We start from the raw sequence: 19,890 nt of genomic DNA, 5'->3' as shown, positions 1-19,890 counted from the left end.
AAAAGAGCGTCAATATAAACCTTACAAAATGAATGACCGTTCATGAAAGAACCAAAAGATTCAACCAAACAGCGGCAAGAGTGGAGCGAGGAGCCTAGAAGGAGGGAAAGGGGGGACATCGGAGATCCCCAGGTCTAACATTCCTCTTTATATTTCCCCTCCTCCACATCGTCTATAATTCCCTAACGCAAGCCACATTTTCTTTTCCATGCGTTAATACTCAAGCGTCTGACTACCCATGAATTGTCTAGACCATGGTCACCCATGGATATCTCGTGCGAAATCCAAATATCCTTATTTTCCGACACGGTAAGCATAACAGATCCAAAGGCGACTTGACCCGAACCATACTAGAAACAGCATCCATCAAAAACACCCTAGCGTATCGATTCCCACACGCGGCTGCATGTAATATGAGCCTCCATAAGCAACAAGGACATGAGCTTCAAAATTCAAAAGCCACAAGTCTTAAACCAACAATCACGCGAAGTGCGCACTAATAGCTGTTATGGTAGTCGCATTACAACACCTGTGCTGTCGAACCGAGCAAGTGTGGTATTTTATAAATCCCTTGGCGGGAAGAGCCTCCCATTATCAGATGGTCCATCCGAATAAAATACCACCATTGCCCTCGCGGATGCAGAATTTCGCCAATTCGGATTGCTACAGGCGAGGTGGGAGACCCTTGGCTCTATGCTTCAGTTCTTGATATTGTTGCGTCATGACCAGTAGGGTATTTTTTTGTTGGATGGGCTAATAGAGGTCGCGAACCAAAAAGTCGGGGCGGAGATCGTGAGATCTAGAAGTTTTCATTAATTCGAAAGCTATCACTATGCCATGCCAGTTAATTTAAAAGTACAAAAAAATAATGAAAAGAAACCCCTGCAAAACAGTCCCAAAAAAGCCGATCGTAGACCGGTTTGGGACAGTTTGTAGTTGCTACCATGAATCAGCATAAAGAGGCTTAATGTGACGCCACTAGTAGAATATCGAAAAAGCGAAAAAGAAAGCGAATCAAACCTCGAGGTATTCAGAATAGCATACCCCATTCAATGCCTTTGTCGTCGAAAGAAAAATATATCGCCCAGTAGTGATAATCTGATGTACAAGAAAAAAGCGTAAAAGAAGTAACAAACCTCACATTTCAGGAACCTTAGAATATAATGTTGCCCCCAAATCGTACATAGAAGGCATTCATTCACCGTCGTCGTCATCATCGATATGCATCTGGCTGATAACTGCCTTGCCGTTGGCTTTCCCGCGTGTGCGAGCCGATGCCCTGGTTCCCCTCGTACCCGATGGCGGGGAAGCTGCCTTCTTGGCTATGTTCTCTTTCTTGGGAGGTGCCCTTTTAGCAGCAGCCGCGACTTGCTTTCGGCCTCCTCGCTTGACAGGTAGTGGAGAAGGTTCGTTTTCTTCCTCCTCTTCGTCTTCTTCCTCTTCTGCATCGTTTTCCTCTTCGTCCTCCTCTTCCTCGCTGGCTTCTTCCTCTTCGCTCTCCGCCATTTCGAGATCCGCTTTTGCTTTTGACTTCACTGCCAACTTGATCGCCGACTTAGGGGTGGCTTGAAACTTGGGCTTAGAAACACCATTGAACTTCTTCGGTTGCTCTTGTTCACTATCCTCCTCGTCAGCCGCCCCATGAGCCGACTTCTCCCACTCCATCTTCTCATCTTCACTCTCAACTTCATCGTCCTCATCATCGTCTTCGCCCTCCTCACTCTCTGCGTATCTCCCAGCCACAAAACTCGTGATCCTTCCGCTCTTTCTCCTCTCAACACTTCTGCCTGGTGTTGCAAAATCATCTTCATCGTCGCTACCTCTCTTCTTCTTCTTGCTAGTGCTTGGTCGCGAAGACCCCTTCGCCTTCTTAGCAGTACCAGGCGTCGCAGTGGTTGTTCGAGATCGCTTCTTGGCAGGAGTAGCTGCACCGAAGGCATCGGATTTTCTCTGTTTTATCGCTATTAGTGTCTCGGATTTTCGCATCAGGTTTCGGATATGATGTGCTAACAAACCTTTCTACTGCTCGGCTTCTTGAATACGCTATCCACCACACTTTCAAACTCATCAGGTAGGTAGTGTTTTCTCGCTACCTCATTGCTAGTTGCATTGTCTTTGAATCCCTTGAACAAGCCCATCGGCAGCCTAAGTGTACCTGGCCACGTCTGCAAAGCCCATCCCTTCACATCCTCATACTTGCGGATAACTATTTGCGCTAAATCTGAGAGCGTGTATAAATTCTATCACCATAGCCATATTAGCATTCTCTATCCGTCGCAGAAATATCGGGAGTGCAATCTTACCTCACTGCAATCCGGTACAATTCCATCCACCACACTCTTCATCCTCTGCGCGACGTAGTATACCAAACTCAGATTCTCCTCCACAACAACGCACTCGAGGTAAAACAGCACGTAGCCTGCGAACTGCTTCAATACATCCTCATCTTCCCTATCGAAATCAGGATGATGCGCCAGTAAACTCAGCAGTCTCGCAAAAGTAGTCTCCATGCTGGTGTTCTTCATCTCGCGGTGATGCTTTGCTCGAGCTTTCAACCAGCTGGATGCCTCCTCTTTGATATCTCGTTGCTTCTCATCAGCAAGCAGGAAAAGTGAAGTATAGTATCTCGCTGGGAGTGTGGATGCTGCAAGTTGCTTCTTGATTTTGTCGACAAATCGCTTGCGTACTACTTGCGAGCTATACTGCGCAACCATGGCAATTCGATTGAAGACACTCGGTGAAATCAAGATCTCGTAACCACGGATTCTTGCTAGTTTGATGAATGCGTTTGCCCCAGCCCAGTATAATGTCTGTCTGTCATCCTTGGAAGTGTCCCCTTTCTTCGACAGCTCGCCATTATTAGCCAGCAACGCGTTCAAAAGCTTGTAAACTGGCTCTGCAAGAACCTTCCGCGTGCTGTCGCCGTCGGCTTCCTCATCCGACCCGTGGGCACGTAGATGGTTGATCAGTATCTTTAGTGCAAGCAACTTAGCCTGGCAAGCCTCACTTGGGACCGGCTGTCTATCCGAATCCTCGTCGTCGTCATCGTCCTCGGTAACAACAGCACCTCCCTCGGGTGGTCGTAGCAAAACTTCCTTGATTGCAATATCTCTAATTCGATTGATGTTGTCCAGGTCGGATTCCGCTTCCTGGCAGGTAAACAATACTACCTGCGATAGAGTTGCGAGACGAGCTAGGTAGAACTCGCCACCATATTCCCATTCTTTGAGAATTTTTCTAATCAAATCAGAGGCATACATATCTTTGCGAGAAGAAGTACGCATGATTATTGCAACAGCATGTTTCGCTGCAACCGGAGAGCTGCCATAGAGTGAGAAGTTAACCAGTGCCTCCATTAGTTTCTTATCATGTGGCAGTTCCTTCGGGTACTGTTTGGCAAATCCGGAGCATGCTTTGATCGTGTCTTCCATGTTTAGGCCGTCCAAGTCAATCTCCACGTTTTCTCGAGCTGAAGCACGGCCTTTATTGCGAGGAGCGATTGGGGCTTTGTCTACGATGAGGTCACAGAGGGTTTTGATGTGTGCACCAAAAACACCCGGGTTGCTCTGTGACATCTCCCGAAGGACCTCATGGGCGACGAGATTGAGTGAGGTCCCAAAGGACGTGTCCTCATCGGTGGAAAAACGGATCATGTGGGCGATATGAGATTTGTTGTAGATAAGGAGGGATGTGCGGTAGAGAAGGGGTGTTATTGTTTCAACAAGGGAAGCGGTGGCTAGAGACCCAAGTTTTGTATTATTCGATATTCGCTTTTTTGCTTCAAATATGGAGTTTGCAACGGTTTCGTAATCACTATCGGGAGAATAGCAGCGTCGGATTTGGTCATAGCAGCGTCGGTCATGAATTTTTGCAAAGTTGACAAGGTCCGTGGTGGATCGAGCTGTGTCGGGGAGGAGTTTCGCAAGATATGCAATAGTGTTATCCAGCTTCCGGCGAATATCTGCCTCGTCGGATTCCATAACACCACCGTTAAACGCTTCGCACGACTCCAAAAATGCAGCCATCGCCTTTGCATATGTCTGTTGATTCTTTGGAATTGTGAAAAACGCCTTCCGAGCACGAGCATTGAGCTTCTTTCGAGCCTCCTTTCGTTGTACGTCCTGAGCGGTATTTCTGCTTCGGTCATGAGCAACCTCTTGTGTCGTTTTCCCTTGCAGATTTGCCTCCTCCTGTGTATCAAAATCGTTATATCCATCGAACTTTTCGGTTGAATCCGTCATGCACCGAAGTAGCACCATCACTCTGCGGGTTCGAATCTCATCATTAGATAGCTCTTCCTCTGGTGATTCAGCTTGAGTCGCGGTCTGAGTCCCGGCTTGGGATGCCGACTGTGTTGCAGTCTGGCTTTCTTTGCCCTTGGACTTCTTCGCCTTGCTGTCCTTCTTGCTGCTATAGTCGCCAATTGGTAGTAAATATTCATACAATGCATTGTCGAGGATGACGTTTGTTTCTTTGTCGTTGACGTAAATAACATCAAGCAAGCTCGAGGGGATGAAGTCAAGTTCACGAATGACCACCTTGTTGTTCAGTGAAATTTGTGGGTATGCATCTGCCCATAGTCGGCTTAGAACACCAATCGCAGCTTCTCTGACTGCCAACTTTTTGTCTTTGGTACGCTGTGCTAAGGTTTCTAAGATATTCTCCTCGAAATCCCTGCTTACAAGCTTGTTCGTAGCAGACTCCCAGTCCAGTTCTCCAATCTTCTTGACAGCAGCAACTCGAACTCTTTCATCAGCATCGAACAATTTGATTTTAATCTCCTTTTGCAGTATTTGGGTTACGTCGGTTCGGGTCTTCAAGATTTCGATGGCTGCTTCCACCCACTGTACTCGAACTGCAACAGACTTGTCGTTCGCTCTTCCTAGCCATGTCTTCCAAGTTTGGGGGTAAGATTGCGGAAGCGATCCCGTCGTAGCCATCGTACCGACCGTACCGGTAGCCTGGACTCGAAGGTCTGCTGTCTCAGAAGCCATTTCAGTTTCCAACAGGGGAAGCACATTCGAGAGCACTTCCGGCACAGCAAGATACAGCTCCAACATCAAATTGTGCGCCTTTTCAATCTCCTTGAGATCGTCATTCAGAGTCTCCGCTGGGTCTCCGTCGGGTGACTCGCCTCGTCGGGAAGCTGGGGAAGCGTCCATGATGACATCCGTAAAGTACTGACAGACATGTCTTGACATTTTGTCCACACAATTGGCGCATATTGTTTTAGCCATATTGTACGCTGGAGGGTACTGTCGGGCTCCTAGAAGAGTCGTTTGGTCCTTCGACTTCTTGTCGCCTAGTCCCTTCTTTTTTCCGGTACTTTCGGCTGTTGTCGGCGATGCTCTCATCATTTGTGCTAGCAAGACGTCGATAACTTCCGTAGGCAAGGTGTTGACTTCCTCCACGACCTGCTCCAGCAGATCCGTCATCTTGTACTCTACATTCTTTTCACCCTCGTTGGCGGAGAGGTCGAAAAGAGTGGTGAACAGGTTGGCGATGAGGGCATCCGATCCAGGGAGGTCTGTTATGAGAACAATGGATTGGGTCTCGTGTAACCTGTCGAGTAGGTATAAATACTCTTGGTAAAATGTACTATCGGAGTCTCCGAGTCCTCTCAGGGTTTTGATGAAGAGGTCGAATATTTCCTATTTATACATTCTTGATTTTAGCTAGACCATCCCTCTGTAAGCAGCAACGGTTCAAAAAGTGTACCCTTAGTTGATTCGCAGTGTATGGTGCGTCTGGCGCATAAAGATAAAGGATGTCGGCAAGACAGCATGCCAGGAACGCCTTTATGGACTCATCCTTGTGATGGAGCAAGCCAGTCGCAGCAAGATCCTTTGCGACCTGGTCTACAGAAGGAAGATCCACCTCTGGCTCGTCGACAAGGGACCGTAGCTCCGAGTGCAAGGTTTTGAGACGCTTAACCAAGTGAGGAACGGCAATCGGTTTTCCTGTCTTCCAGGAGATCGGCTCCTTGAACTGGAGAGAGGCGCTGGAGGGCTGGGACGCCGCTCCCCTGGCCATTATGAAGAGAGGTCAAGGTACCGAGAACAATTTACGAGTCGGTGTCGAGACTAGATTGTGATTTTACGCGGGGAATCGCGTTACTTGTGTGTGTGTCGGAGAAATTGCGAATACAAATACGAAACAGTCGAATCGATGGCAGGTAGAAGGAACGGAAGCTGTTGAAGTCGCCAACGGGAACTGTACATGCTCATGAAACTATGGCTCGAATGAGATATATCTCGGTCGATAAGGAGGGTGGAGATTGGACAGTATCCAGAGAGGGAGGGGGCGGTCGATAAGGAGGGTGGAGATGAGAGAGAGGTGATGATGGAGGGAGGTTGGATGCTGGTATATCACGTTCAGGTGGATTTAGTGTCGCGTTCCCAGCAAAGGCACCAACACAAAATCTCCCACACCCAGTTCGGATTAAGAAGGGTAGCTGCATTTAGCCTGGATTTTGACTCGGGTTAGCTTTGGTATAACGGTCGATTAGGCAGGTTTCGGTATTAGTACCTATAGCTATAAGGCAAGAGAGACGAGAAAGAGAAGAAACTCGTATGCTACGTATATTACATATAATCACGAGCTTGCCACGTTATTTACATCCATATCGATACCTCGCACCAGCGTCAGATACCAAGTGCTATAACTTACTCAGGGCATACCTAGTTTTGTCTCATCGCCAGACTCCTCAAATGTGTACCTAGTTATATCTTATCAATTAGATGTTGTAGAATACCTACCTCTCGAGGTACATATCTTGAATCAATTCGTATTGCAGCTGATGACTTTAATTATAATACTTCCTATTCGGGGAAAGCCTCATATTCAGTAACGTTATATTTCCGAATGAGGCAAGTCTTTACGTCAACCCAACGCATTTCGCTCACGCGGATTCCAACATTGTCCCGTCCCCGACTGGTTTTCATGTCTCCACCTACAAGCTCTGATATCAAGGGCTTCATTTCATTATCATTGACACTTCATATAAGGCAAAAACCTAACCCATCAAAAGCGGGATAAGACCATCTCCTGCTTTCTCCTACCTTCCAATTTACTAATCCGACATGCACATGTTAAGCCACCTTCCTTCCTTCAACCTCTAAAATCCATATGCATGATGTCAAAACCAACAGATCTCCCAAACCTATACGTTCTCCCCGCCCGCCTTGACGACTCCCAGCGTGCAGACATAATATCAAACATCAAGTCAAAACAATATCAAGTCACCGAATCTCCTCAAGATGCTATCATATTCGTCGGCGATGTCTTGGGTCCCAAACGTGCCCTCCTCGAACTCAGATTCTTAGGATTAAACACCACAGACACCACGACTACCAAAACACCTGCAAAAGGCACAAAAATCCTCAAAGTGGCAAAGCTAGAATGGTACACAAAGGCCATCATCGAAGGTGTCGATGTCAACATCGACGATTTCATCATATACAATGGCATCTATCCCGCCAGATCTCCATCCAGCAACCAACCTGCAACTACCTCATTAACACCTCGAAAACGTTCAGCAAGTCCGCCTACCCTTGCAGAGAAACAGGCTGAAGAACGTTCCCGTAGTGAATCAATCCTACGAAGAGCCATGGCTGCCACACACCAAGCCGCTCCAGGAACTCGTCACCTACGGCATAAAGGATACTCACAAGACCTTCAGCCTTCTCAGCCTTTTAAGCGGCCAAAGCTTATATCTCAACAATCCACCGACTCCCAAGAAGAATCTGAACAGATTGCCTCAAACCTTCCACCATTACCGCAGTGGGTCATCGAAAAACAAAAATACTCTTGCGCACGTTCAACACCAGCAGAATCTCCAAATAAGGACTTCTTGGAAGCCCTCTTCAAAATCCGACTAAACCGAACCCTCATATCAGACAAAATCGGTGTGAGAGCATATTCTACGTCAATAGCCTCCATCGCCGCACTTCCGTACAAAATAACACACATCTCACAAATCCACGCTCTTCCCGGTTGCGAAGGTAAAATAGCAGCCTTATGGTACGAATTTACACACTCGGTGCCTCCAGGACGCCTAGAAGTTCTGGAAGAAATCGAAAAATCAGTATACTACAAAACCCTCAAATTATTTTACAACATCTGGGGCGCAGGGTCTCACTCTGCCCAAAGTTTTTACAAGCAAGGGTTTAGAGATTTAGACGACCTGGTAGAACATCACTGGGAAAAACTAACGAGAGTCCAACAAATCGGTGTAAAATTCTACGACGAATTCCAGGATAAAATTCCGAGAGATGAAGTCATCTCCATCCGAGATTCAGTCCAGAATTATGCCCGCCAGCTACTTCCTGGTGCTGAGGCTGCTGTAGTTGGAGGATTCAGAAGAGGGAAAGAGTTAAGCAACGATGTGGATTTGCTGATTACACATCCAAGAGTCTCCAAAAGCAGAGATGTGGAAGAGTTACTTGTACCTTTGGTTGATTTGCTAGAGAAGGAAGGGTTGATTACACATGTACTAACCATCCACCAACCCTCAAGATTCGTAGCAGCTACAGGCGGCGATGTATGGCCCAAGCGAAGCCACCATAATTTCGACGGTATCCCAAAGGTATTATGTGTTTGGCAACAGCCAGACCTTCGAGAAGATGAAGAAGGAGATTCACAAATGGGAGGGCAAGTAAAGCAAGGGAAGAACCCAAATCCGCATAGAAGAGTAGATATCCTATTACCACCACCCAGGTGTGCAGGTTCAACTTTAACATCGTGGTCTGGAGCAACAACCTTTGAAAGAGATTTAAGAAAATATGTGAGGGAGGAAAAGTACTGGAAGTTTAGTAGTGAGGGGGTTACAGATCGAGCATCGGGGATGAGAGTACCTGTTGGAAAGGAGGAGGGTGAGTTCATCGGGTTGACTGAGGAGGATGAAAAGAACGGTGTGGAGGTGGACGATAATGTAGATAATAGAGAGAGGGGAAAGGGTGGAGAGTGGGTCGGATGGGATGTGGAGGAAAGAAAGTTATTCAAATTATTAGAATTAGAATGGAGAGAGCCTACGGAAAGATGTACTGGCTAAGCTCTTGTACTATAACCATTGGCAAATCTACAAAAGGACCTTGGGTTATTTACTATATACTCTTTGTCATAAATATATTCAATAGTATGCCTCCGGCATAAACATCATGATATCACTATCACGGCGTGTTATAGTACATGTATACAGCATCAACTTGTACAGTTATTACACATCACAAAGGATTACGAGGTTACGTCCAGATAGTAGTTACGTCGTTTTACTCTCCAATATGAATACCACGGGGAGCTTAGTTACGAAAAAAAGAAACGAAACAAAACAACGGAACCTGTCCCTTGCGGTGTTCATCATTCATCAGGGCCAAAAAAAAGACCTCCCTCCACCGTCCCTCACTCCCTCCCGATGGCCGGGATCTCGATGATCAAGAAATTGACCATCTGGGTAGAATATTCAATTCGACCCTAGACCGTGGTGGGGTCCAATACCCAGCCACCGGGGCGACAATGGTTTGGGTGGCCATTGCTGGCGCACCCACAACAACCTCCTCGACTCCCTCTTCCCCCTCAGTCATCACCTCCTCCCCTTCCTCTTCCTCGTACTCCTCCTCGTACTCCTCCTCCTCTTCCCCCTCCTCGTAAACCTCCCCCTTAGGCTTCCTAGCCCCCCGACCCAAGCTCTCTGCGGAACTAGGGTCCGAGAGAGCTGCCCACCCCGGGATTTTCTGGCCGGCCTCTCCCCAGTAAGGCGCGGCCTTCTTCACGGCGACCTTGGACCCATGGAGTTCCCTCGCGTAAACTTTCGGCTCCTCCTCGCTGCTCTCCTCTTCCTCATCCTCCTCCTCCTCCTCTTCACTATTCTCGTACTTCTCCTCATTGCTCTCTTCCCCATCGTTCTTGACACCGACAAGCCAATAGGGAAAGCGCACTCGTCTGCTTTTATCCCTCTTGGCTGCCCTGAGCGCACGAGCCTTTGGTTCCAGATCTCCTGGAGGAGATGGCTGCTTTAACACCGGCTTTAGAGGGCCAGACTTGGCCTTCTCACTACTAGGAGGTGTCATTGGAACACCAACTGCAGCGACATTCTCTTTGCCGCCTTCGTCAACGTCCACGGCGTTGTCAGGGGCGGTACTGGGGGCCAATTCCTCAGTGGACCTAGCTGGGGCGTTGATGTTCGGTGCGTCGATCTCGTCAATGTCACTGGGGGCGGGTTCTTCGGGGGTGGGGCCGGGGCATTCGTCAAAGGAGCGTTCTCTTTGTCGACCTCGCCAATGTTCTACATAGCGGGGCCGGAAATGACATAGTAGGTAGAGCTCTTGGGAGAGAGGGTTTCTGGAACGTTATTTGGAGAAATATTCTCCTTGTCAGCGTCACTAGCGTCCAAAATGGCGGGATCGGAGGGGGTGTTGTTGGTCGAGTGCTTGGGTGGGTTTCCAAGAACTCCAATGGGAGTACGACGGCCGTCGTCTTTCTTAGCCTGTCTCCTCCTGGCCTTGCCCTTGGCCCTCTGTTTCGCCCTTTGCCTAGCTCTCTTTGCCTTCTTCGCGGCAGCAGCAGCCAGAGCAGGGTCGGCAACGGTGGTCTCTGCAGCAGCGGGTTCGACGGAAACTTCATCGTCGTCATGATCGGGAACAATGGCTTGGACGGAAGCTTCATCTTCTTTGCCATTGATAGCAACAGGTTGGACGGAAACCTCATCGTCCTTGTAATCGGTAGCAACAACATGGATGGAAACCTCATCATCCTTGTCTTTGGTAGTAACAGATCGGACGGAAACCTCATCGTCCTTGTGATCAGAAACAATAACTTTGACGGAAACTTCATCATCCTTCTCCTTCTCTTTAGTGGCAACGGCTTGGATGGGAACTTCATCATCCTTGTTATCAGCACCGACGGCATGAACGGAAGCATCTTCGTCCTTGTCATCGGTAGGAACAGTTTGGAATGAAACCTCATCGTCCTTGATATTGGTAGCGACAGCTTGAGCAGACGTGACTTCCAAGACTTGGGCTGCGGCAGCGGATGCAACGAGAGGAAGGATGGGATCTCTCACACCGACATCGATTTCCAAATATTCACCATCTACTTCAACGGAGGAAACGCCCAAAGACGCTGCGAGCCTCTCCTTCTCAGCTCTTTCTTCGGCGAGCCTACCAATCTTTCGCCAGTAGTCGTAAAATTTTCGAGGGTCAAGACCAACGCTGGTAACTGCACCGAGTGCGTCCTTGTCGCCGATGCCCCCAGCACCAACGGTATGAACGGAACCACCGAGCTGTTGAATCTCGCGCATGATTTGAGCTAGATCACCAGGCATGGTAGTCTCACCGAGGACAAAGACACCTTCGTCAATGAAAGTCTCGTCCTTTAGATAGCCTCTGGTAATCCAGGCTTGATCTTTATCCGGGAAATCTGGATGAGTGACCGGTGCAAATGATCCATCCTCTTGCTTGACGAGATACTACGTGACGTTACGTTAGCATCTAGTCGATTTGCATAGGCAATCATAGCAGCAGGAGAATCCAACACAAGTTGTCTAGTGCCGAGACCGAAGAGAACTTACCTGTGCGAACTTGGAGTCCGTCTTGACGACGAACTCGTACTTAGGGGATCCCGCACCATTCCAGAAGACGTGGGTCTTGGCGACGGGGATACGGATTTTAACGACACGACGAAAGTAATTGCCGCTCTTCCCACCTGATTCCGGGAAGCTCAGGTCAAAATACTCGACATCGTCATCGTTGGCAGAAACAACCGTGATACGGTCGGTCGGTGAATTCATGTAGGTATGGGTAGAGGAGAATTGAAGAGACCCGAAATGGTGCTCTTCCGCGAGCTTGCTGAATGCCATCTTGTCAAATTGTTGTGATGGTTAAAACCACAAACGATCTAACAGAAGGTAAAAAGGATGCAAAGACGGGTAAAGCACAGGAATGTCGCGAGAGTGAGAGCTTAATGAGAGCTTTCTATCAGCAACAGGTTTTGATAGGATGTTCCGCTTTACAGAAGAGATAGAGAGATTTCTCAATTGCAGGAAGCTAGTTTGGTGGTTTTTGAAAGTATTATTTGATAAGCTGTTTGGGACGAAAGAAGTTGGAAGCTGGAAGTGAGTGATGAGAAGAGGGGAGGGAGGAAAGAGGGAAGAGGAAGAGGTCGGGGGGATTAAATAATGGGAACGAGGGAAAAAACTTTGGATCTTCTATGTAGGAAATGTGTTGTCTACTGTTGCATTATCTAAATAGGATGTGTGTGTTGCCCTCTTTAACAGATCCCTTCTTCCGACGTTGCCAAGAACGCGTTAATTTCCCAGGTAAGCTAGTACGTGGGTGGCAAAATTAAGTTCCGCAACACCAAAAGTTTTGCAACAAACAGTATACCAAATATCTTGACGCATCTATAAGAATACCATTTAAAACCACCAGTAACACTCTGTTGGTGCCAGTAAACAACGTCTGACATAATTTGAATTAAAAATTTGTTTATAACTAGCTTAAATTGATGCCGGGCCGTCTATATGCCGTGGAAGTTGTGGTAGTAGAATGATGGCAAAGTAGCTGGTACCTGTATTTCATTTGTGTTGCTGTGTTGAGCGGAACTTAATTTTGTCACCCAGATATTTGGCTCATAACCTTGCGGATTACCTACTTGGGTAATCTGGATTGTAGTACACAATATAGATCACCCGATATTGACAACACAATCCCCTTGTCAATAATTATGATTGATGATCGGGATGGATGTTTTAGACTATAGCTAGGGATGGACATCGAGTCTATGAATGTGAACCCAGTCTCGGTTTAGATATGTACACTCACGGCGTTTGGGTGATATTTTCAAGGTTATAGTTAGAGATACACCTCATTGCGCTTTGTGTGGATTTACGAGATAAATCACGATGGCCTCCGTCACGATTTTTCCTATTGAGCTTATCCATAGATGTTGCCAGCCGGCCTAGAGAACATGAACAAATGACATAGGTAATTACAAAACCACTAGAGCCTGTCATATAACCATTTTGGAGGTCAAAACGGGTGCCCTCAAATCGAGGAAGTTCCTTCCACGAGCACCTTGTGTAAAAACGAATCTTTCAAATTACACAATAGCCACACATTTGGAAACGTCTAGTTTCTGCGATCCTAGCAAAATTTGAATCATGAAATTTAACAACATGGGTCAGAATTTAGATTTTGGTGGGGGTCTAGTATGAAGGGTGAAATGTGGTGATAAGTTACTGTCACAATTTTTCGGGTGTTGATAGCTGTGCAGACGTCTCGCTCTGGCACCGAGACTATAGTTGAGTAGAGTCTCGGGGCTTTCCTGTGTAGTTGAGTATTCCTATTAGGATCTACTCTAGAAAGAATTACGATCTATCCTGTTTACGGTATCTACAACTAAGTCCTAGTGAAATCTTACCACTATCGCCGTGGTATGCCTATTGTAGAGTTTATACTACCGGTAGACGTGCGCCTCAAGGAGCTCATAATGTTCGAATACCTCTCATCACAGTTGAGGAGTCTGGCGACGAGACAATTTAAACCCGTATATCCCGTTATCTGGATTGCGAGACAATACATACCCAGAGCGACAACATGAAACAGGATATACCTAGGGCACTCTCTTCTATCTAGCTTTAATTCCTTCTAAGTAGGCCCTGTAGGCTCTGTGATGCTGAGGGTAGCCTGACCTTGGTCTCATTATGAGATACTGAACCACAATCCCGATTTCACCTTGCATTACCTCAATATCCTGATGGTGGGTATGATATACCCCATGCTTGATATACGACGTGGAGCATACGTATATATCATCTAGATTCGAGATTAGAATGGTGTAATGGCCGTTCGAAACTCCCGTGAACCCCTTCGGCAAGAACCACTTGTATGTTGTAAGACCAGTATTAAATTTTTCTATCGGGTTCCGAGACTGACTCTATTGCCCTAAGAGCATGAATATTCTACCGACGGCATTTCACGTAGGAGTGCTAATATATTTGGACTGCGGTTTGTATCCTAGATTTATTTCCATCGCAATATCGTTCCAGAAGCCAGGTACGCATGAAGGCATTCTGATCCCAAGAAGGAGGGCACTAAGGAAATGTCGAAGTGAATGTCACTTCTTAAAATTGAGGTACCGTCCGGTCGGGTTTGGTCTCACATATCAATCTCCGCGAAGTGGCAACTGTTAACCCAACGAGCACTTACGTAGATCAGAACTTAAGGCCAGACACAGTGGCCCACTAGCATTTAGGACCGAGACTCCTTACGGAATAAGAAATCGAGACGAAAAGTAAACCAAGAACGCTATCCTGTGCTATGAAGCATAATACTCCTATTGGGTTAATTGGAACGCCTACTTTCCTTAAAACCTAACTAAAGGCGTGGTATATACTAACAATTAAAGATTCCTACCCATCCTATAAGGAACAACTTTTCCGCACAAACTAGTTAACCAATATTTTATCGAAGTTTGTCTTGCTCGACTTGTGTAATTAGCATAAAAATTAGACCGTATGGATGTACCGATATGGGTGGGTTTAGTGCCAAGACGATTGTAACGTCATATTGCGTTATTTTTGTTGCATTTTGAAATCTCCACTTTTGACCGATTTGGGCCGGGTCATTGCATCGAGTTCGATAGCTGAACGTAAGTTTGCTTTCTGTAGAGCTGTTTGAAATGTGATTTATGATATGGGGAAGATCGTATATTGTCGATATGAGGGGAGCTTTATTTAGTTTTTAAGCTGTGGGTACCCGCTCAACCATACGAGCGAAGCTATTAAGATTGCTGTTGAAGATGTGGAGGTAATAATAACCTGTCACATGGGCATAGGATGGAATCCTTTCGTTCATTAATCAAAATTAGCATCCTCACAACAGACAACCTGCAAATGCCATGCTTCGGACAGATCTAGGAGATTAAATCTTGAAAACCCACCATCACGAGGTCCTTTAGAAACCCCAGGATCTAGGATATCCCCGAGCTCCCCCCAAAATCGCGCGGTTTGAGCTGTCCCGCGGCGCAGAGACAAAGCCCAGAGGCTGTCAGAGGCTGTCGGGCCAAGGTCCAACCGAGGGCAATTCTTATTCGAAACCAAAAAACCGAAATTCGCTCCCAAACAAGCATTTTCAGATCTCCCACACGCCCATTTCATCCCACCGTCTCGTCCACGCTAATCCGTTCGGAAGGACTCCTTCAGCAAGTGTCGGCTGCATTTGGCTTGCCGCTGCACGGTAAACCCTGCCATCGAAGTTGTTACACAGGTCGAGATCAGCTTGTTTTCGTCCTGCTGCTGTTAGGCCACCCCTTTCTTTGCAGGCAGTTTTTGCAGTATCATTTAAGAAAGATAAAGGCTTAGCTGTTAGCACACACCGGGTCTCTCCTCATCAGCCCTTTCTCAGTAAGTGAGTACCTTACATGCATACATCGTCATGATGCTATTTGTACCTGCCCAATACCCACATCTCCTTGCCCTGCTTAAGTTCTTGGTTATGTCCCACTTGAGTATAAGATTTTTAGGGGGTTTTTTGGTGGCCATGTGCCGGCCAGCCTCGGGAACAGTACCCGCGTGAGTGTGATAGTTGGCTTTTCTTTAAAAAGCTTGCGAGTATTACTCCCACGCGGCAGACATGAGGGACGAGGGACTGGGAGGCCGGAGGGGAGGCTCTTTTCTGCTAGAATGGACCAGAGCTGTGTCGTCGATAACGGCTCCTGTCCCGGAGCCAGGGCTCCAGTCTCGTGCCTGTTTGCCAGCCACCGGCCTTTGATCTAAGTGACCTGCTTCGGCGCGAAGTCTTACTAGGCTGGCCGGCTGGCCCACAGCAGAAACAGCCATTGTACCTGACATATTATTGCTGCTATCGCGTCATCCCCTGTCTCTCCTTGCCTTCTATACTGCTATATGCATCATTGACGAAGAAAGAAGATCCGAACGGCCTCTTTGCTCGTTGATTCGCTTGCAGACGTATAGACCTATGAGTTCTGGGGGGCATTTGCATGATATTAATACCGCGCAGAGTGAATTCGCTTCCTTCCTTCCTTGCCTTGTCAGAACTGTTCGATCGTTCAATGTTTTTGTTTGGCTCCCTGAAATCTTTCTCTCTCTTTTTAACCCCCTCAATACCAGCCTGAAGCTACCACATACCAAAGTACCATCCAGTCCAGTCCAATCCTGCTTGCCTGCTAAAACCGCATCGGCACGAGACGGGCCAGGCTCAGCCCTACCAAACCAGACAGGCCGGTCAGAGATATCGCCAATCGGAGCCTAAATTTTTTATTCCCTTTGTGTTCATCCTGTCCTGCACTCTCTCCCATCGCGCCTGCCCAGTGCGCGCGCCATCCCTGCGTGGCGAAACCAGCCTGCGATTGTCGCGGGAAACTCGACCTTTCTTTTCTGTTTGCATTGCATTCCTTCAAGAACTTTACCGCTGTTGCCGTTTCCAGCCCGTTTTGAGCGACCAAGACTGACAAATCGTATCACATCCTCGAGTCCCATCGAAGACTGCGCTTCCCTCTCGTTCTCTGGCGCGCCTATCTGTCCGTCTGCCTTGTCTTTTGCGGGTTTGCTTTCGTCTGATTTGATCTGCTATCGTTCTTTTCCTTCTTTCCTTTGCGGCTGGCCAGCGGCTTCTCCTGAGCCCGTACGCGACTGACCGACTGACCGACTCCCTGCGCACGGGGTGGTGGGTTCGATCGACAGTATATTATTCCCGGTACATTGCCGCTTCCATTGCTGCTTGATTGACGCCTCTTATCCGTTTAATATCTGTGGACCGATCGCTAATATGCTGATGACGATGGCAGAAGAAAAGAATGCTAGCAATTGGGCCCTCCATGCAGCAGCATAGTCCCACGCCCCCGGGCTCACAGCAGCACCCACAGCAGCAGCAGCAACAGCAGCTGTCTTCCACCAATCCTTCTCCCCATCCTCAACCATATCCATTCGCTCATCCGCCTCCTCCTTCCCATCCTCACTCTCATCCACCGTCATCTGCTTCGTCGATATCTACAAATCCGCTCATCGCAACATCCAGTTCAACTCACGGTACCCCCTACCTTCATCATCAGCAACTTCCTGCAACATCATCATCCTCGTCGCCAAACCTCAGCAATTCTTCTATACCCCATGCTGCCATCCCTCATCCCTCCTTCAACTCCCTGAGTACTGGTAATGTCTCATCGTTGCCTCCAACTAATGGATTCGCGAATCCATCGTCAACAAGATCCACACCTGTGCCAGATCCATCACTTGCCTCTCCTATCAAATCCCAGACTCCGAATCCCCCGACAGCCACCTCATCGCCTAAGCTTTCGGTCGAGGAGTTGAAGGCTAGAGCGAAATCGAAGGGGAAACAACCGGTATCTGCAAGAAACTCGCCTGTTCTTAAGGAGGAGGATGCAGCTGACGATGCAGTCAACAAGTCGGACGGTGGAAGCCCTTCAAATTCCCCTACCAACTCTCCGAAGAAGCTATCTAAGAAAAGGCCGACTCAGAAAGAGCTTCTCCTCGATCAATATGTCAACCGGGACCTACTCCACGCGGCTGCTCTATCGTCCCAATCACACGCCCATCTCGATCTCATACGCTCGAAACGACGTGAAATTGAATCGTATAAGCTACTACGGGAAGAAAGGAGAGCCAATCCAGCCTCAGTATTCGGTTACGGATATCAAGGTTATGGAAACGCGTTCACGGATGGAAAGACTAGGATATTGTATCCGGTGGAAAGAAAACGACCCGGTGGTAGAAGAGCAAGAGAGCTACAAATTAGCCGCGCAGCTATGAAGCAACAGGCCGAAACCACCGACGATTTATTGCCAATTCGATTAGACGTTCATCACGACAAGATACGGCTACGAGATACGTTTTTGTGGAACTTGCACGAGCGATGTATCCCGATCGAGCTATTCGCAGAACATCTAGTAGAAGACTACCATCTCCCGATCTCGCACGGTCTAGTTGCTGCTATCTCGAAGCAGATCGTAGATCAAGTTACTGACTATCATCCACACATCTTCCTCGAGGATACTGCGTTAGACCCTCAGCTGCCGTATTCCGCCTATAAGAACGACGATATGAGGATTCTGATCAAGATCAACGTTACAATCGGAGAGCACACACTGACCGACCAGTTCGAGTGGGATGTTAATTGCCCGGAAAACTCACCTGAAGAATTCGCACAATGTCTTACTAGGGAAATGTCGCTCTCTGGAGAGTTTGCAACCGCAGTTTCCCATCAAATTCGAGAGCAGTCGCAGCTGTATACGAAGTATCTGTACTTTGTAGGGTATCCCTTTGACGGACGGCCGATCGAAGACGAGGATTTGAAGAGCTCGGTATTGCCTTCACCCTTGACTTCGGTACTACGACCTGCACAGCAAGTGAAAGAGTTCACCCCTCAACTATGGATCATACCGGAGGCAGAGCTTGAACAGCAAGAGAGGAAACAGTCGCGTGAAGCCCGGAAGAACAAGCGACGACTAAATAGGCGTGGTGGACCAGCGCTGCCCGATCTTAAGGATGTTCCTAAAACCCGACGAACTCAAATCGTGTCGACAATACTTCCTGGAGCTGTTGAGAAGGCTTCGGATATGAAGATCTACAAAGATAGGGTTCCCGGAGAGTCAGAATCAGAATCCGAAGACTCCGAACCACCTTCGCCACAACAGACACCACATCACCTCTCGACAATGACAAGACGGCAGCGTACTGCTGCCGTTGCTGCAGCGTCCGCGTTGAGGAACTCAGCCGCACGAAGTGCTACGCCTGAAGTTAGCGGCGACTTCCACACGCCGACACGCCACGCTAGGAGTAGCGCGCCGCAATGGGAGCGAAGGCCGCATTGCCCACCAGGAGCGGACTCGATAGTCGTCAAATTGAGGATTGACCGCTCCAAACTCCAAGAATTTGAGAATCAGCTTAGTATGATGGCTATGCAGCACCAGATGCAGTCGAGGTCCCAAGGGAGAGGGCCAATGGTCCAACCTCCGATCACCCCGCTTCAGGGAGCTCCAGTTGGTATGATGTATAATACACCAGGTGGCCCACCGCCACCTGCTCCGGATTTCGGAATGATGCTTGGTCCGATGGGACAAACTAATGTGAGTATATTTGAGCCAAACCCTGTGCTCTATGAGAAATCATATTGACAACGGCTTAGGTTCCTACATGGGTTGAGAACGGCCTGGCGGCTCTCCGACAATCGTATCCCAACGACCAGTTCGAGGGTATTATGAGACAGGTTATTATCGATACAACCACCGGAATATCGGTACCACACACCACACCTATGATCCCCGGCCGACACATCACGGACTACACACCGAGAATACGTTGTGTAGACTGCCCCGGAAAGCTATACACGCCGGGTCCTAATGAAACCGTCGAAAACTTCGAGATTCATTTGAGAAACCGGTTGCACCGGGAACGAGTTGACGCTAGGATAAGAGGGCTGCCATATCCATCGTGATATTGAGAGCACATGGGGATAAGTTGCGTGACGGCTAGTAAGACACGTTTTGGCTAGAATCGGTGGTCGTATCTCGTTTTTGATACTAGGGGAGGCCAGACGCATGACCATTCTTTGTTTTGTCTTCCCTTCTTCATGGTCCTCTTTCTCTCTCTCTTTTGTACACTTGAAAACCTATATCTCTAGCTTTCCTTTTCTGGTCCTGGAATAGCTCATTCGTGATTCGCCTGCGGTTTTCTGTAACCTCTTTACTCTTGAGCCTGGCTATCATTTATATTTATTTTTATTTTCTACAATTGTTTCCTGCGCGTTTTTCTATTTTCTTTTCTTTTTTTTCGCTGTATTATCTACTTTACTTTGCTAGTGGGCCTTTGTGATGATATAAAAAGAGAAATGTAATAAAAGGAATCGGGAACACATT

At 47.8% G+C, this 19,890-nt stretch overlaps 4 protein-coding genes across 5 annotated transcripts; 2 read left to right on the top strand and 2 right to left on the bottom strand.

Annotated features, from left to right (window-relative positions):
• Nucleotides 1-1,194: 1,194 nt before the first annotated feature.
• On the bottom strand, nucleotides 1,195-6,033 carry DFL_003890 (uncharacterized protein; the record flags this gene model as incomplete). Its single annotated transcript, XM_067632893.1, has 4 exons — nucleotides 1,195-1,950; nucleotides 2,016-2,240; nucleotides 2,304-5,651; nucleotides 5,719-6,033. 4 exons carry the CDS (start codon nucleotides 6,031-6,033, stop codon nucleotides 1,195-1,197), a joined length of 4,644 nt encoding a protein of 1,547 aa, XP_067491116.1.
• A 1,099-nt stretch (nucleotides 6,034-7,132) lies between these two features.
• DFL_003889 (uncharacterized protein) lies at nucleotides 7,133-9,052 on the top strand (the record flags this gene model as incomplete). The annotated part of the gene is made up of 1 exon (XM_067632890.1): nucleotides 7,133-9,052. One exon carries the CDS (start codon nucleotides 7,133-7,135, stop codon nucleotides 9,050-9,052), a length of 1,920 nt encoding a protein of 639 aa, XP_067491115.1.
• Nucleotides 9,053-9,431: 379 nt separating this feature from the next.
• Nucleotides 9,432-11,854, bottom strand: DFL_003888 (uncharacterized protein; the record flags this gene model as incomplete). Of its 2 annotated transcripts, XM_067632888.1 has the most annotated exons (3): nucleotides 9,432-10,206; nucleotides 10,287-11,464; nucleotides 11,567-11,854. In XM_067632888.1, 3 exons carry the CDS (start codon nucleotides 11,852-11,854, stop codon nucleotides 9,432-9,434), a joined length of 2,241 nt encoding a protein of 746 aa, XP_067491113.1. The 2 variants fall into 2 exon arrangements, with proteins under 2 accessions (XP_067491113.1, XP_067491114.1); XM_067632889.1 differs by lacking the exon at nucleotides 9,432-10,206 and having other exon boundaries at nucleotides 11,371-11,464; nucleotides 11,577-11,854.
• A 4,958-nt stretch (nucleotides 11,855-16,812) lies between these two features.
• On the top strand, nucleotides 16,813-19,469 carry DFL_003887 (uncharacterized protein; the record flags this gene model as incomplete). The annotated part of the gene is made up of 3 exons (XM_067632887.1): nucleotides 16,813-17,358; nucleotides 17,422-19,101; nucleotides 19,161-19,469. The coding sequence occupies 3 exons, from the start codon at nucleotides 16,813-16,815 to the stop codon at nucleotides 19,467-19,469; spliced, it is 2,535 nt and encodes an 844-aa protein (XP_067491112.1).
• Between the last annotated feature and the right edge of the window lie 421 nt (nucleotides 19,470-19,890).

This window comes from Arthrobotrys flagrans (genome assembly GCF_004000055.1).
Source record: "Arthrobotrys flagrans strain CBS H-5679 chromosome Unknown unitig_0, whole genome shotgun sequence".
Lineage (NCBI taxonomy): Eukaryota > Fungi > Ascomycota > Orbiliomycetes > Orbiliales > Orbiliaceae > Arthrobotrys > Arthrobotrys flagrans.
The sequence above is the reverse complement of the archived record's forward strand: the minus strand, read 5'-3'. Positions and strand labels throughout refer to the sequence as shown.